The 16,710-nt window shown below is 42.7% G+C and overlaps 1 protein-coding gene across 3 annotated transcripts in view; it reads left to right on the top strand.

Annotated features, from left to right (window-relative positions):
- LOC118377153 (lysine-specific demethylase phf2) overlaps positions 1-16,710 on the top strand; it is a 189,690-nt gene that overhangs the window by 165,004 nt on the left and 7,976 nt on the right. The window contains exons 17-18 of one of the 3 annotated variants that reach the window (XM_052509583.1): positions 2,846-3,021; positions 11,894-12,219. In XM_052509583.1, coding sequence (XP_052365543.1) covers positions 2,846-3,021; positions 11,894-12,219 — 502 coding nt within the window. Of the gene's footprint in view, positions 1-2,842; positions 3,022-11,893; positions 12,220-16,710 lie in introns of all 3 variants that reach the window. The other 2 variants (XM_052509582.1, XM_052509584.1) reach the window with 2 other exon arrangements.

Genomic DNA, 16,710 nt, shown 5'->3' with positions numbered 1-16,710 from the left:
GACTACACTCAACCATAGGACCTACTGAAGAGATGAGTCTTCAGTAAAGACTTAAAGGTTGAGACCGAGTCTGCGTCTCTCACAAGGTAGGCAGGCAGACCATTCCATAGAAATGGAGCTCTATAGGAGAAAGCCCTGCCTCCAGCTGTTTGCTTAGAAATTCTAAGGACAGTAAGGAGGCCTGCGTCTTGTGACCGTAGCGTATGTGTAGGTATGTACAGCAGGACCAAATCGTAAAGATAGGTAGGAGCAAGCCCATGTAATGCTTTGTAGTTTGGAAATAAAACCTTGAACTCATCCCTTGCCTTAACAGGAAGCCAGTATAGGGAGTCTAGCACTGGAGTGATATGATCAAATTTTGGGGTTCTAGTCAGGATTCTAGCAGCCGTATTTAGCACTAACTGAAGTTTATTTAGTGCTTTATCCGGGTAGCCGGAAAGTAGAGCATTGCAGTAGTCTAACCTAGAAGTGACAAAAGCATGGATTAATTTTTCTGCCTCATTTTTGGGCAGAAAGTTTCTGATTTTTGCAATGTTACGTAGATGGAAAAAAGCTGTCCTTGAAACAGTCTATGTTCGTCAAAAGAGAGATCAGGGTCCAGAGTAACGCCGAGGTCCTTCACAGTTTTATTTGGGACGACTGTACAACCATCAAGATGAATTGTCAGTAGGGATATCCTAATTGGCCGGTAGGGACATCCTTGTCTCATCGCGCACTAGTGACTCCTGTGGCTGGCCAGGCGCAGTGCGCGCTAACCAGGTCGCCAGGTGGACGGTGTTTTCTCCGACACATTCGTGTGACTGGCTTCCGGGTTGGATGAGCGCTGTGTTAAGAAGCAGTGCAGCTTGGTTGGGTTGTGTTTCGGAGGATGAATGGCTTTCGACCTTCGTCTCTCCCGAGCCCGTACAGGAGTTGTAGCGATGAGACAAGATAGTAACTACTAACATTTGAATACCACAAAATTGGGTAGAAAAGGGTGTAAAATAAATAAAAAATATGAATTTGTTTCTTGGGACCTAGAACAAGCATCTCTGTTTTGTCTGAGTTTAAAAGTAGAATGTTTATATTATGGGGTATTGTGTATAGATTTTAGAATAAGGCTGTAAAGTAGCAAAATGTGGAAAAAGTCTAGGGGTCTGAATAGTTTCCGAATGCACTGTATATAAACTAATTGGCTAGGACACAAGAACAGTCTGCAGCACCCGGCCTCACCCTACTAGAATGAATCTGAAGTAAAATGTCTACTGTTTGCTGATGATCTGGTGCTTCTGTCCCTAACCAAGGGGGCCTACAGCAGCACCTAGATCTTCTGCACAGATTCTGTCAGACCTGGTCCCTGTCAGACCTGGTCCCTGTCAGACCTGGTCCCTGTCAGTAAATATTAGTAAGACTAACAAATGGTGTTCCAACAAAGGTCCAGTCTCCAGGACCAGAAATACAAATTCCATCTAGACACCGTTGCCCTAGAGCACACAAAAAACTATACATACCTCGGCCTAAACATCAGTACCACAGGTAACTTCCACAAAGCTGTGAACGATCTGACAGACAAGGCAAGAAGGGCCTTCTATGCCATCAAAAGGAACATAACATTTTAAATACCAATTAGGATCTGTCTAAAAATACTTGAATCAGTCATAGGCTCCATTGCCCTTCATGGTTGTGAGGTCTGGGGTCCACTCAACAACCATTTGAAAGGAAACACTTTGAAGTTTGTGGAATTAATGTAGCAGAATATAACATATTAGATCTGGTAAAATATCATTCTAACAGCGGAGTGTGTTTGCAAAGTTTCAGACTGATCCAGTGGAGAATTATTTTACTGCACAATATTTTGTATCAAGTCTGCCTCGAGTTTGCCCACATTGATACATTTTCAACTACATAACTATAGATAACATACAAAAATGCTATGGTAATAAAACATTTAAGTCTACACACTCCCAGGAATGTCATACATGATGAATAATAATATATAATAATATATGCCATTTAGCAGACGCTTTTATCCAAAGCGACTTACAGTCAGTCATGTGTGCATACATTCTACGTATGGGTGGTCCCGGGAATCGAACCCACTACCCTGGCCACTACCCTGGCGTTACAAGCGCCATGCTCTACCAACTGAGCTACAGAACCACCCATCATTACCTTCCCTACAGAAAAGACACTAACCTTCAGAGAGAGAGAGAGAGAGAGAGAGTCCTAGATCCAGCTGTTACAGGCCTCCATCACTATTGTCATGAGGATCATTACCTTCCCTACAGAAAAGACACTAACCTTCAGAGAGAGAGAGAGAGTCCTAGATCCAGCTGTTACAGGCCTCCATCACTATTGTCATGAGGATCAGTAGTACTGGGTGTGTTTAAGTAGGGGAGGTGTTGTACTGTATATCCCACTTCTGGGGCGGCAGGGTAGCCTAGTGGTTAGCGCGTTGGACGAGTAACCGGATTTTGCAAGTTCAATCCCCGAGCTGACAAGGTACAAATCTGTCGTTCTGCCCCTGAACAGGCAGTTAACCCACTGTTCCCAGGCCGTCATTGAAAATAAGAATCTGTTCTTAACTGACTTGCCTAGTTAAATAAAGGTCAAATAATAGTTTTTAAAACTCCTACTGCCCCATTCAACCAGGTCCATAGTTATAATAGTAGTGGGAATGTATCCTAACTGACGGGTCATGTCTGGGATCACCTGTGTGACGTAGATCAGGTGTACGTCTGGCTGTCAGGCGTCATTGTGTGCCTGTTGTGTGTTTCCGTTTCACAGTGAATTATAAAGTCATATGCTCTTCTTGTGTTCAGTGTGTTGTACAATAAAACGTGTTGCTCTATTCCATCCTCAGAAGACTGACTCATCAGATGAAGAGTCGCTCCACATCGACACAGAAGTCAAGCCAGAGGTCAAGCGGGAGGTGAAAGGTCGTAACTTGAAGGTAAAGAAGAAGGCGGGAAGCACGGCAGGCATCCTGGACCTACTACAGGCCAGCAAAGCAGTGGGTGGCATCGACTACAGCGTCAACAGGTACATCATTTTTTTTTACCTTAATTTAATTAGGCAAGCCAGTTAAGAACAAATTCTTATTTATGGCCTACCACAAGGCAAAAGGCCTCCTGCGAGGATGGGGGCTGAGATTAAAAATACAACATAAAAACATATGACAAAACACACATCTCGATAAGAGAGATACCATCACATCTCGATAAGAGAGATACCATTACATAATGAGAACACAGCATGGTAGCAACACAACATGGCAACATGACAGCACAACATGGTAGCAACACAACATGACAACAGCATGGTAGCAACACAACATGGCAACATGACAGCACAACATGGTAGCAACACAACATGGCAACATGACAGCACAGCATGGTAGCAACATGACAGTAGCAACACAACATGGCAACATGACAACACAACATGGCAACATGACAACACAACATGGTAGCAACACAACATGACAGCACAACATGGTAGCAACACAACATGACAGCACAGCATGGTAGCAACACAACATGGCAACATGACAGCACAACATGGTAGCAACACAACATGGCAACATGACAACACAACATGGTAGCAACACAACATGACAGCACAACATGGTAGCAACACAACATGGCAACATGACAACACAGCATGGTAGCAACACAACATGGCAACATGACAGCACAACATGGTAGCAACACAACATGGCAACATGACAACACAACATGGTAGCAACACAACATGACAGCACAACATGGTAGCAACACAACATGGCAACATGACAACACAACATGGTAGCAACACAACATGACAGCACAGCATGGTAGCAACACAACATGGCAACATGACAGCACAACATGGTAGCAACACAACATGGCAACATGACAGCACAACATGGTAGCAACACAACATGGCAACATGACAACACAGCATGGTAGCAACACAACATGGCAACATGACAACACAACATGGTAGCAACACAACATGACAGCACAACATGGTAGCCACACAACATGACAACAACATGGTAGCAACACAACATGACAACACAGCATGGTTGCAACACAACATGACAACAACATGGTAGCAACACAACAAGACAACAACATGGTAGCAACACAACATGACAACACAGCATGGTTGCAACACAACATGACAACAACATGGTAGCAACACAACAATACAACACAGCATGGTAGCAACACAACATGACAACACAGCATGGTAGCAACACAACATGACAACAACATGGTAGCAACACAACATGACAAAACAACATGTTAGCAACACAACATGACAACAACATGGTAGAAACACAACATGACAACACAGCATGGTAGCAACACAACATGACAACACAGCATGGTAGCAACACAACATGACAACACAGCATGGTAGAAACACAACATGACAACATGACAACACAGCATGGTAGCAACACAACATGGTAGCAACACAACATGACAACAGCATGTTAGAAACACAACATGACAACACAGCATGGTAGCAACACAACATGACAACAACATGGTAGCACCACAACATGACAACAACATGGTAGCATCACAACATGACAACAACATGGAGCAACACAACATGACAACAACATGGTAGCAACACAACATGACAACAACATGGAGCAACACAACATGACAACAACATCGAGCAACACAACATGACAACAACATGGAGCAACACAACATGACAACAACATGGAGCAACACAACATGACAACAACATGGTAGCAACACAACATGACAACAACATGGTAGCATCACAACATGACAACAACATGGTAGCATCACAACATGACAACAACATGGTAGCATCACAACATGACAACAACATGGTAGCATCACAACATGACAACAACATGGTAGCAACACAACATGACAACAACATGGTAGCATCACAACATGACAACAACATGGTAGCATCACAACATGACAACAACATGGTAGCATCACAACATGACAACAACATGGTAGCATCACAACATGACAACAACATGGTAGCAACACAACATGACAACAACATGGTAGCAACACAACATGACAACAACATGGTAGCATCACAACATGACAACAACATGGTAGCATCACAACATGACAACAACATGGTAGCATCACAACATGACAGCACAACATGGTAGCAACACAACATGGCAACATGACAACACAACATGGTAGCAACACAACATGACAGCACAACATGGTAGCAACACAACATGGCAACATGACAACACAGCATGGTAGCAACACAACATGGCAACATGACAGCACAACATGGTAGCAACACAACATGGCAACATGACAACAACATGAGCAACACAACATGGCAACATGACAGCACAACATGGTAGCAACACAACATGGCAACATGACAACACAACATGGTAGCAACACAACATGACAGCACAACATGGTAGCAACACAACATGGCAACATGACAACACAGCATGGTAGCAACACAACATGGCAACATGACAACAACATGGTAGCAACACAACATGGCAACATGACAACACAGCATGGTAGCAACACAACATGACAGCACAACATGGTAGCAACACACAACATGACAACACAACATGGTAGCAACACAACATGACAGCACAACATGGTAGCCACACAACATGACAACAACATGGTAGCAACACAACATGACAACACAGCATGGTTGCAACACAACATGACAACAACATGGTAGCAACACAACAAGACAACAACATGGTAGCAACACAACATGACAACACAGCATGGTTGCAACACAACATGACAACAACATGGTAGCAACACAACAATACAACACAGCATGGTAGCAACACAACATGACAACACAGCATGGTTGCAACACAACATGACAACAACATGGTAGCAACACAACATGACAAAACAACATGTTAGCAACACAACATGACAACAACATGGTAGAAACACAACATGACAACACAGCATGGTAGCAACACAACATGACAACACAGCATGGTAGCAACACAACATGACAACACAGCATGGTAGAAACACAACATGACAACATGACAACACAGCATGGTAGCAACACAACATGGTAGCAACACAACATGACAACAGCATGTTAGAAACACAACATGACAACACAGCATGGTTGCAACACAACATGACAACAACATGGTAGCATCACAACATGACAACAACATGGTAGCATCACAACATGACAACAACATGGAGCAACACAACATGACAACAACATGGTAGCAACACAACATGACAACAACATGGAGCAACACAACATGACAACAACATCGAGCAACACAACATGACAACAACATGGAGCAACACAACATGACAACAACATGGAGCAACACAACATGACAACAACATGGTAGCAACACAACATGACAACAACATGGTAGCATCACAACATGACAACAACATGGTAGCATCACAACATGACAACAACATGGTAGCATCACAACATGACAACAACATGGTAGCATCACAACATGACAACAACATGGTAGCATCACAACATGACAACAACATGGTAGCATCACAACATGACAACAACATGGTAGCAACACAAAACATGGTACAAACATTATTGGGCACAGACAACAGCACAAAGGGAAAGAAGGTAGAGACAACAATACATCACACAAAGCAGCCACAACTGTCAGTAAGCGTGTCCATGATTGAGTCTTTGAATGAAGAGATGGAGATAAAACTGTCCAGATTGAGTGTTTGTTGCAGCTCGTTCCAGTCGCTAGCTGCAGCAAACTGAAAAGAGGAGCGACCCAGGGATGTGTGTGCTTTGGGAACCTTGAACAGAATGTGACTGGCAGAACGGGTGTTGTATGTGGAGGATGAGGGCTGCAGTGGATGTCTCAGATAGGGGGGCGCAAGAACACACACACACAGTGTGTCTGTAATAGAGATAGGAACAGGACACCACACGTCCCACGGGATTCCGACAGGAATGGGAGAGAAGTTCTAGAGTCAAAAACCGAGAATAATTCATATTTATCCTGAGAGTCCCGGGAAATACCCCAAAACTAAGCGCCCATTCAAAGCATTTAAAAGCAAGTTATGGTCACTATGCCAGTGTTCTCCCAAAATAGCTGTGACACTGAAGATTTTACAGCAAGTTAAACTGATATTTAGTAATGATAGAGTAAATTTGATTGCCAATGACATTGTTGTGAATTGCGAAACAGGCCATTCATAAATTCTGAGCGTTATCAGGTTCCTCAATTAATTCAGTGCATTTTAACAGTAGGCCTAGTTTGTCTCGACACAGAGTGTCTCAGGATGCACTGAGTGCACCCCTAGTGGGTCATAGCGTTGTCAAATCAGACACACTTTGTCTGTCAAAAATAAGTCACATGACTAAAGCTGCTCAACTCCTTCAATGACAGAATATCTCCTATTTGGCAAAATAGACTTGATTATACAGATAGCAGATCAGCTCATGAATAACGAGGAGTGGAACAGTGGAAATGTTTAAATATCAAGATATCTTAACAGGAACCATAACGGGGAGATGAAGAGTTGAAATATCATGATTAAAATATGATTTATTTGGTCCCTGCTAAGACATTTTGATATTTCAACTAACTTTATCTCTGTTTAAAATATATTCTTATCTCATGGCGGTTGATCAAGCATTCACTAGCGAAGTGCTCATATGTGACCGACCGGCTCGAGTCGGTCTTATGCAGCAATATTTGAAATGTTGTTTTTTACATTGGATAAAAGTAGAGACTCAGAGCTAGAAAATTATATATCAAACACTACAGTCGAGGAACAATGGGGAAAGTAATTCTGTTTTGAAAGTTGATAAACTTGTAAACCCACTTTTGAGAAAATGTCCTTTAAATATTTTGGTACACCAACTGGAGAGCTCTTTGTCTACACCCATTCAGCATCATTCACACCCTGTTAAGCTTTAGCCCCACCCATCTCTTTAAGAGTTGAGCCGAGCGTTCTGTCCTAACAACAGCAGTGAAGCAACCAAGCTAACTAACTACTTCCAGACACTGTTTAGCTAGCGAGCTTTGTTTAGCTAGCTAGCTAAACAATGAACCATAATCCTGTCTCGTGAAGTTGCTACCCTGCATGAATCTGCAGGTAGCTCACCAACCGGGTACAATGTTAGCTAGATAATATTAGGATATGACTTGCAAAGCAAATGGCTCTGAGATACAAATAATATGACTACACAGATCATACACATAATGTCAAGTAGTGAACCAGCCAGCTAACTTTGGCTAGCTAGCTAACAGTACACTTAACTTGAAATGAAAATGACTTTCTGACAAAAATTAGAAACGTGTAATATCTGAAAATGTAGCTATCTAGACTATCTAGACTATCTAGACTATCTAGACTATCTAGACTATCTAGACTATCTAGACTATCTAGACTATCTTACCCATATACATGAATGGATGCTTCTCCTTCTCTGTCCCGGTTGCCATGGTTGCCCTTAGTTTGAAGATGTAATCCGGAGACAAGTGTTTTATACAACAGCCTTCTGTGTGTGTTCTCTTTTTGACTCCTTCTGCATATTTGCAATCAAACGTCAGAGATTTCTCCATCTTCTTAACTATCAGACTCTATTTCCACTGATTTCAAAACTCGGTCCTTCAGAAAGTGGAGAACACTTATGCAGTTTTTCTACTTGATATCTTTCAAAAAATCCACATTAGAAAGGATTTCCTACACGTACTGACCAACTCAAATAGACAGAAGCTACATGGCAGACCAGTACAGCAACTGCCCGGAATCCGACCGTAAGGCACTACAGAGGGTTAGTGGGTATGGCCCAGTACATCACTGGGGCCAAGCTTCCTAACATCCAGGACCTATATACTAGGCTGTGTCCGAGGGAGGCCCAAAAAATTGTCAAAGACTCCAGTCACCCAAGTTATAGACAGTTCTCTCTGCTACCGCTCGGCAAGCGGTACCAGAGTGCCAAGTCTAGGCAGGTTTGTTGTGGTGCCATATTCTTTCCATTTTTTAATAATGGATTTAATGACAACACAGCATGGTGACAACACAGCATGGTGACAACATAGCATGGTGACAACACAGCATGGTGACAACACAGCATGGTGACAACACAGCATGGTGACAACACAGCATGGTGACAACATAGCATGGTGACAACACAGCATGGTGACAACACAGCATGGTGACAACACAGCATGGTGACAACACAGCATGGTGACAACATAGCATGGTGACAACATAGCATGGTGACAACACAGCATGGTGACAACACAGCATGGTGACAACACAGCATGGTGACAACACAGCATGGTGACAACATAGCATGGTGACAACATAGCATGGTGACAACATAGCATGGTGACAACACAGCATGGTGACAACACAGCATGGTGACAACACAGCATGGTGACAACACAGCATGGTGACAACACAGCATGGTGACAACATAGCATGGTGACAACACAGCATGGTGACAACACAGCATGGTGACAACACAGCATGACAACATGACAAGCCCCGTGGGATGTTCAAAGAGTCTGATGCTTTTTTAACATCTGTACTTCTCCACAACTTTGTTCCTTTTTGTTTGGAGAGCTCCTTGGTCTTGCTTGGTGGTGCCTCTTGCTTGTGGTGCCCCTTTCTTAGTGGTGTTACAGACTCTCAGGCCTTTCAGAATAGGTGTATATAGTTAAAATCGGGAGTTTATATACACTTAGGTTGGAGTCATTAAAAATTGTTTTTCAACCACTCCACAAATGTCTTGTTAACAAACTATAATTTGTGTATGACACAAGTCATTTTTCCAACAATTGTTTACAGACAGATTATTTCACTTATAATTCACTGTATCACAATTCCAGAGGGTCAGAAGTTTACATACACTAAGTTGACTGTGCCTTTAAACAGCTTGGAAAATTCCACAAAATTATGTCATGGCTTTAGAAGCTTCTGATAGGCCAATTGACATAATTTGAGTCAAATTGGAGGTGTACCTGTGGATGCATTTCAAGGCCTCCCTTCAAACTCAGTGCCTCTTTGCCTGACATCATGGGAAAGTCAAAAGAAATCAGCAAAGACCTCAGAAAAAAAACGGTAGACCTCCACAAGTCTGGTTCATCCTTGGGAGGAATTTCCAAACACCTGAAGGTACCACGTTCATTTGTACAAACAATAGTACGCAAGTATAAACACCATGGGACCACGCAGCCATCATACCGCTCAGGAAGGAGACTCGTTCTGTCTCCTAGAGATGAACATACTTTGGTGCGAAAAGTGCAAATCAATCCCAGAACAACAGCAAAGGACCTTGTGAAGATGCTGGAGGAAACGGGTACAAAAGTATCTATATCCACAGTAGAACGAGTCCTACATCGACATAACCTGAATAGCCGCTCAGCAAGGTTGAAGCCACTGCTCCAAAACCGCCATAAAAAAAGCGAGACTGCGGTTTGCAACTGCACATGGGGACAAAGATCATACTTTTCATGTTGTGGGGGTGCTTTGCTGCAGGAGGGACTGGTGCACTTCACAAAATAGATGACATCATGAGGTCGGAAAATTGTGGATATATTGAAGCAACATCTCAAGACATCAGTCTGGAAGTTAAAGCTTGGTCACAAATGGGTCTTCCAAATGGACAATGACCCCAAGCATACTTCCAAAGTTGTGGCAAAATGGCTTAAGGACAACAAAGTCAAGGTATTGGAGTGGCCATCACAAAGCCCTGACCTCAATCCTTTAGAACATTTGTGGGTTGAACTGAAAAAGTGTGTGCGAGCAAGGAGGTCTACAAACCTGACTCAGTTACACCAGCTCTGTCAGGAGGAATGAGCCAAAATTCACCCAACTTATTGTGGCAAGCTTGTGGAAGGCTACCCAAAACGTTTGACCTAAGTTAAACAATTTAAAGGCAATGCTACCAATTACTAATTGAGTGTATGTTAACTTCTGACCCACTGGGAATGTGATGAAAGAAATAAAAGCTGAAATAAATCATTCTCTCTACTATTATTCTGACATTTCACATTCTTAAAGTAAAGTGGTGATCCTAAGACAGGTGATTTTTACTCTGATTAAATGTGAGGAATTGTGAAAAACTGAGTTTAAATGTATTTGGCTAAGGTGTATGTAAACTTCTGACTTCAAATGTATGTGTCTCTCATATGGTCATACATTTGTCAGGAGGTAAGGAAGTGCAGCTCAGTTTCCACCACATTTTGTGGGCGGTGTGCACATAGCCTGCCTTCTCTTGAGCGTCAGAGCTTCCTAAGGTGTTCTTTCTCAATAGCAAGGCTATGCTTACTGAGTCTGTACATAGTCAAAGCTTTCCTTAAGTTTGGGTCAGTTACAGTAGTTTTTTTGTTAATTCTTTCCAATGTGTCAAGTAATTGTTTGTTTTCTCATGATTTGGTTGGGTATAATTGTGTTGCTGTCCTGGGGCTCTGTAGGACGAGCTTGGTTAGGGGACTCTTCTCCAGGTTCATCTCTCTGTAGGTGATGGCTTTGTTATGGAAGGTTGCTCTGCATGCAATATTTGGTGTTTTACATTGTACACAGATTATACTTTTGCAGAAGTCTGCATGCAGTCTCAATTTGAATTTTGTGAAATTTTGGTTGATGAGCGGACCCCAGACCTCACAACGATAAAGGGCAATGGGTTCTATAACTTTCTTCCTCTCTCTCTCTCTCTCTCTCTCTCTCTCTCTCTCTCTCTCTCTCTCTCTCTCTCTCTCTCTCTCTCTCTCTCTCTCTCTCTCTCTCTCTCTCTCTCTCTCTCTCTCTCTCTCTCTCTCTCTCTCTCTCTCTCTCTCTCTCTCTCTCTCTCGATCTGTCTCTCTCTCCGGCGGGTACACCTTCCAGCAGTGTAATGTGTTATTGTGTTGTGTTATTTCTTATTGACGTACTTACAGTCAGCCACCTGCATCTCCCAGCACACAGGAGGCCATTCAGGGGATGTTGTCTATGGCCAACCTGTCCTCCGGGGCTACCGCTGGGGCCGCAGCCATCTCCTCCGACACCCCTGGGGCCTGGGGCTGCGACCGGTCCGGCAGAAACCACTCCAACACCACCACCGCTGGACGGAAGGGAGGAGCAGCGAGCGGAGCGGGAGGAGGAGTAAGTAAGCGGCCAGCCAAACGACCCCCCAAGAAGACGAAGAAGAGCAGCAGCATCGACAGTGCCGAGTTCGATGATGATCAGGATCACATGGACGCCTGCTTCAAGGACTCAGATTATGGTAACTAGAGATATCTAGTGGAGTTTCTACTAGAGTCATGATACGTTTTCTACTAGAGATATGATAGTTTCCACTAGACATATAATACATGTTCTACTAGAGATAGAGTAAAGTTTCCAGTAGACATATGATACATGTTCTACTAGAGATATATAGTAGAGATTCCACTAGAGATATGATGCATGTTTTACTCAAGCTATAGAGTAGTTTCTACTCGAGATATAGTAGAGTTTCTACTAGAGATATAATACTTGTTCTACTAGAGATATAGTAAAGTTTCTACTAGATATATAATACATGTTCTACTAGAGATATAGTAAAGTTTCTACTGGAGATATAATACATGTTCTACTAGAGATATAGTAAAGTTTCTACTGGAGATATAATACATGTTCTAGATATGTGATACGTGTTCCACTGGAGATATAGTTTCCACTAGAGATATAGTAGAGTTTCCATTTGTCATTATATGTTTTCTACTAGAGTTATAGCAGAGTTTCCACTAGAGATGTGATACATGTTCTACTAAAGATATGGTAGAGTTTCCACTAGAGTCATGATACATGTTCTACTGAAGATATAGTAGAGTTTTCACTAGATCAGGTATTCCCAAACTGGGGGTACGCGCAATGCCGTACGTCAAATTTTTCTTCACATTTTCAGAAAGTCAATTTTCCAACGGGGCTATACATCTGGGTGAGGTTTTTTTCTCGCCTGAGTAACTTCGTTTCACTGCCAAAAATACAGTTAAACCATCCAGTGTTCAGCGTGTTCAACAACACAATGTCAAAAACAGGTAACCTAGTTAAATAATTAACATCCAATCACATTAACCGTTACTCATCCAATCACATTAACCGTTACTCTCTCACGGTAAACCTTCACTCTTCCACAGACATTTAGAAACGAAACGTTTTGAAACGAAACAATTTGAAAAATAAGCCACGTGAGTTTTTCATGGGAATTCCACTAACGGTCCATATGCCAAATGTAGTTGCTGCTCATATTGGTATCTGTACTGATGGCGCAAAAGCCATGCCAGGGAGACCTAGTGGAGTGGTAACACCCGTGCAAGCAGTTGCAAGCAGTTGCTCCCGACGCCACTTGGGTCACTGCAGCATCCACCGAGAGGCTCTTGGGTACACTGCAGAGGCTCTTGCTGCCAAGGGAATGCCTGACAGCTTGAAAGATGTTTTGGACACTACAGTGAAAATGGTTAACTTTGTTAAAGCAAGGCCCCTGAAACATTGTGTATTTTCTGCATTATGCAATGATATAGGCAGTGACCATGTAACGCTTTTACAGCAGAAAGAAGTGTGCTGGTTATCAAGGGGAAAAGTATTGTCATGTATTTTAATTGAGAGACGAGCTTAAAGTTTTCTTAACCTCTTGAAACTAGCGGGCACTATTTTTATTTTGGGAAAAATAACGTTCCCAAAGTAAACCACCTATTTCTCAGGACCAGATGCTAAGGTACCTGAGTGAGTTCAAATCAATTCAAAGTTTATTTGTCACGTGCGCCGAATACAATAGGTGTTCACCTTACAGTGAAATGCTGACTCACAGGCTCTAACCAATAGTGCAAAAAAGGTGTTAGGTGAACAATCGGTAGGTAAAGAAATAAAATAACAGTAAAAAAACAGGCTATATACAGTAGCGAGGCTATATACAGTAGAGAGGCTATATACAGTAGAGGCTATATACAGTAGAGGCTATATACAGTAGAGAGGCTATATACAGTAGAGAGGCTATATACAGTAGAGAGGCTCTATACAGTAGAGGGGCTATATACAGTAGAGAGGCTATATACAGTAGAGAGGCTATATACAGTAGAGAGGCTCTATACAGTAGAGGGGCTATATACAGTAGAGAGGCTATATACAGTAGAGAGGCTATATACAGTAGAGAGGCTATATACAGTAGCGAGGCTATATACAGTAGAGGGGCTATATACAGTAGAGAGGCTATATACAGTAGAGAGGCTATATACAGTAGAGGCTATATACAGTAGAGGCTATATACAGTAGAGAGGCTATATACAGTAGAGAGGCTATATACAGTAGAGAGGCTCTATACAGTAGAGGGGCTATATACAGTAGAGAGGCTATATACAGTAGAGAGGCTATATACAGTAGAGAGGCTATATACAGTAGAGAGGCTCTATACAGTAGAGGGGCTATATACAGTAGAGAGGCTATATACAGTAGAGAGGCTATATACAGTAGAGAGGCTATATACAGTAGAGAGACTATATACAGTAGCGAGGCTATATACAGTAGAGAGGCTATATACAGTAGAGAGACTATATACAGTAGCGAGGCTATATACAGTAGACAGGCTATATACAGTAGCGAGGCTATAAAAGTAGCGAGGCTACATACAGACACCGGTTAGTCAGGCTGATTGAGGTAGTATGTACATGTAGATATGGTTAAAGTAACTGTGCATATATGATGAACAGAGAGTAGCAGTAGTGTAAAAGAGGGGTTGGCGGGTGGTGGGACACAATGCAGATAGCCCGGTTAGACAATGTGTGGGAGCACTGGTTGGTCGGGCCAATTGAGGTAGTATGTTCTGCCCCTGAACAGGCAGTTAACCCACTGTTCCTAGGCCGTCATTGAAAATAAGAATTTGTTCTTAACTGACTTGCCTAGTTAAATAAAGGTCAAATATAGATTTTTTTAAATGTACATATGTACTTGAATGTATAGTTAAAGTGACTATGCATATATGATAAACAGAGAGTAGCAGCAGCGTAAAAAGAGGGGTCGGTGGGGGGGAACAGAATGTAAACAGTCTGGGTAGCCATTTGACTACCTGTTCAGGAGTCTTATGGCTTGGGGGTAAAAACTGTTGAGAAGCCTTTTTGTCCTAGACTTGGCACTCCGGTACCGCTGGGGTGGCTGGGGTCTTTGACAATTTTTAGGGCCTTCCTCTGACACTGCCTGGTGTAGAGGTCCTGGATGGCAGGCAACTTTGCCCCAGTGATGTACTGGGCCGTATGCACTACCCTCTGTAGTGCCTTGTGGTCGGGGGCCGAGCAATTGCCGTACCAGGCAGTGATGCAACCAGTCATGCTCTCGATGTTGCAGCTGTAGAACATTTGAGGATCTCAGGACCCATGTCAAATATTTTCAGTTGCCTGTGGGGGAATAGGCTTTGTCGTGCCCTCTTCACGACTTTCTTGGTGTGTTTGGACCATTCTAGTTTGTTGGTGATGTGGACACCAAGGAACTTGAAGCTCTCAACCTGCTCCGCTACAGCCCCGTCAATGAGAATGGGGGCATGCTCAGTCCTCCTTTTCCTGTAGTCCACAATCATCTCCTTAGTCTTGTTACGTTGAGGGACAGGATGGTATTCCGGCACCACTCGGTCAGGTCTCTGACCTCCTCCCTATTGGCTCTCTCATCGTTGTTGGTGATCAGGCCTACCGCTGTTGTGTTGTCTGAAAACTTAATGATGGTGTTGGAGTCGTGCCTGGCTGTGCAGAGTGAACAGGGAGTACAGGAGGGGACTGAGCATGCACTCCTGGGGAGCTCCAGTGTTGAGGATCAGTGTGGCAGTTGTGTTGCTACCTACCTGGGGGCGGCCCGTCAGGAAGTCCAGGATCCAGTTGCAGCACTTATTGATGAGCTTTGAGGGAACTATGTTGTTGAACGCTGAGCTGTAGTCAATGTATAGCATTCTCACATAGGTGTTCCTTTTGTCCAGGTGGGAAAGGGCAGTGTGGAGTGAAATAGAGATTGCATCATCTGTGGATCTGTTTAGGCGGTATGAAAATTGTAGTGTGTCTAGTGTTTTTGGGTAATGGTGTTGATGTTGATGTGAGCCATTACCAGCATTTTAACCTCTCTGGGATATGTGGGACGCTAGCGTCCCATCTGGCCAAAAGCCAGTGAAAATGCAGCGCGGCAAATTCAAATAAATTACTATAAAAATCAAACATGCAAGATAGCAAATTAAAGCTATACTTGTTGTGAATCCAGTGAATCCAGCCATGTCAGATTTCAAAAAGGCTTTTCCGCGAAAGCAAACGATGCTATTATCTGAGGATAGCACCTCTGTAAACAAAGAGAGAAAAGCATATTTCAACCCTGCCTGCGCGACAAAACGCAGAAATAAAAATATAATTCATGCCTTACCTTTGACGAGCTTCTTTTGTTGGCACTCCAATATGTCCCATAAACATCACAACTGGTCCTTTTGTTCGATTAATTCCGTCGATATATATCCAACATGTCCATTTTTTTTGGCCCGTATGATCCAGAAAAGCTCCGCTTTCAACTCAACGTCACTACAAGATATCTCAAAATGTACCTGTAAACTTTGCCAAAACATTTCAAACTACTTTTCTAATACAACTTTAGGTATTTCTAAACTTATAGAGTATCGATCAAATTGAAGACGGGATGATCTGTGTTCAATACAGGAGCAAAACAAACTGACACTACTTTTCTGGTTACCTCTATCAAAGGGTACACATGAAGTGAC

This window comes from Oncorhynchus keta, unplaced genomic scaffold (assembly GCF_023373465.1).
Source record: "Oncorhynchus keta strain PuntledgeMale-10-30-2019 unplaced genomic scaffold, Oket_V2 Un_contig_473_pilon_pilon, whole genome shotgun sequence".
NCBI lineage: Eukaryota > Metazoa > Chordata > Actinopteri > Salmoniformes > Salmonidae > Oncorhynchus > Oncorhynchus keta.
The sequence above is the reverse complement of the archived record's forward strand: the minus strand, read 5'-3'. Positions and strand labels throughout refer to the sequence as shown.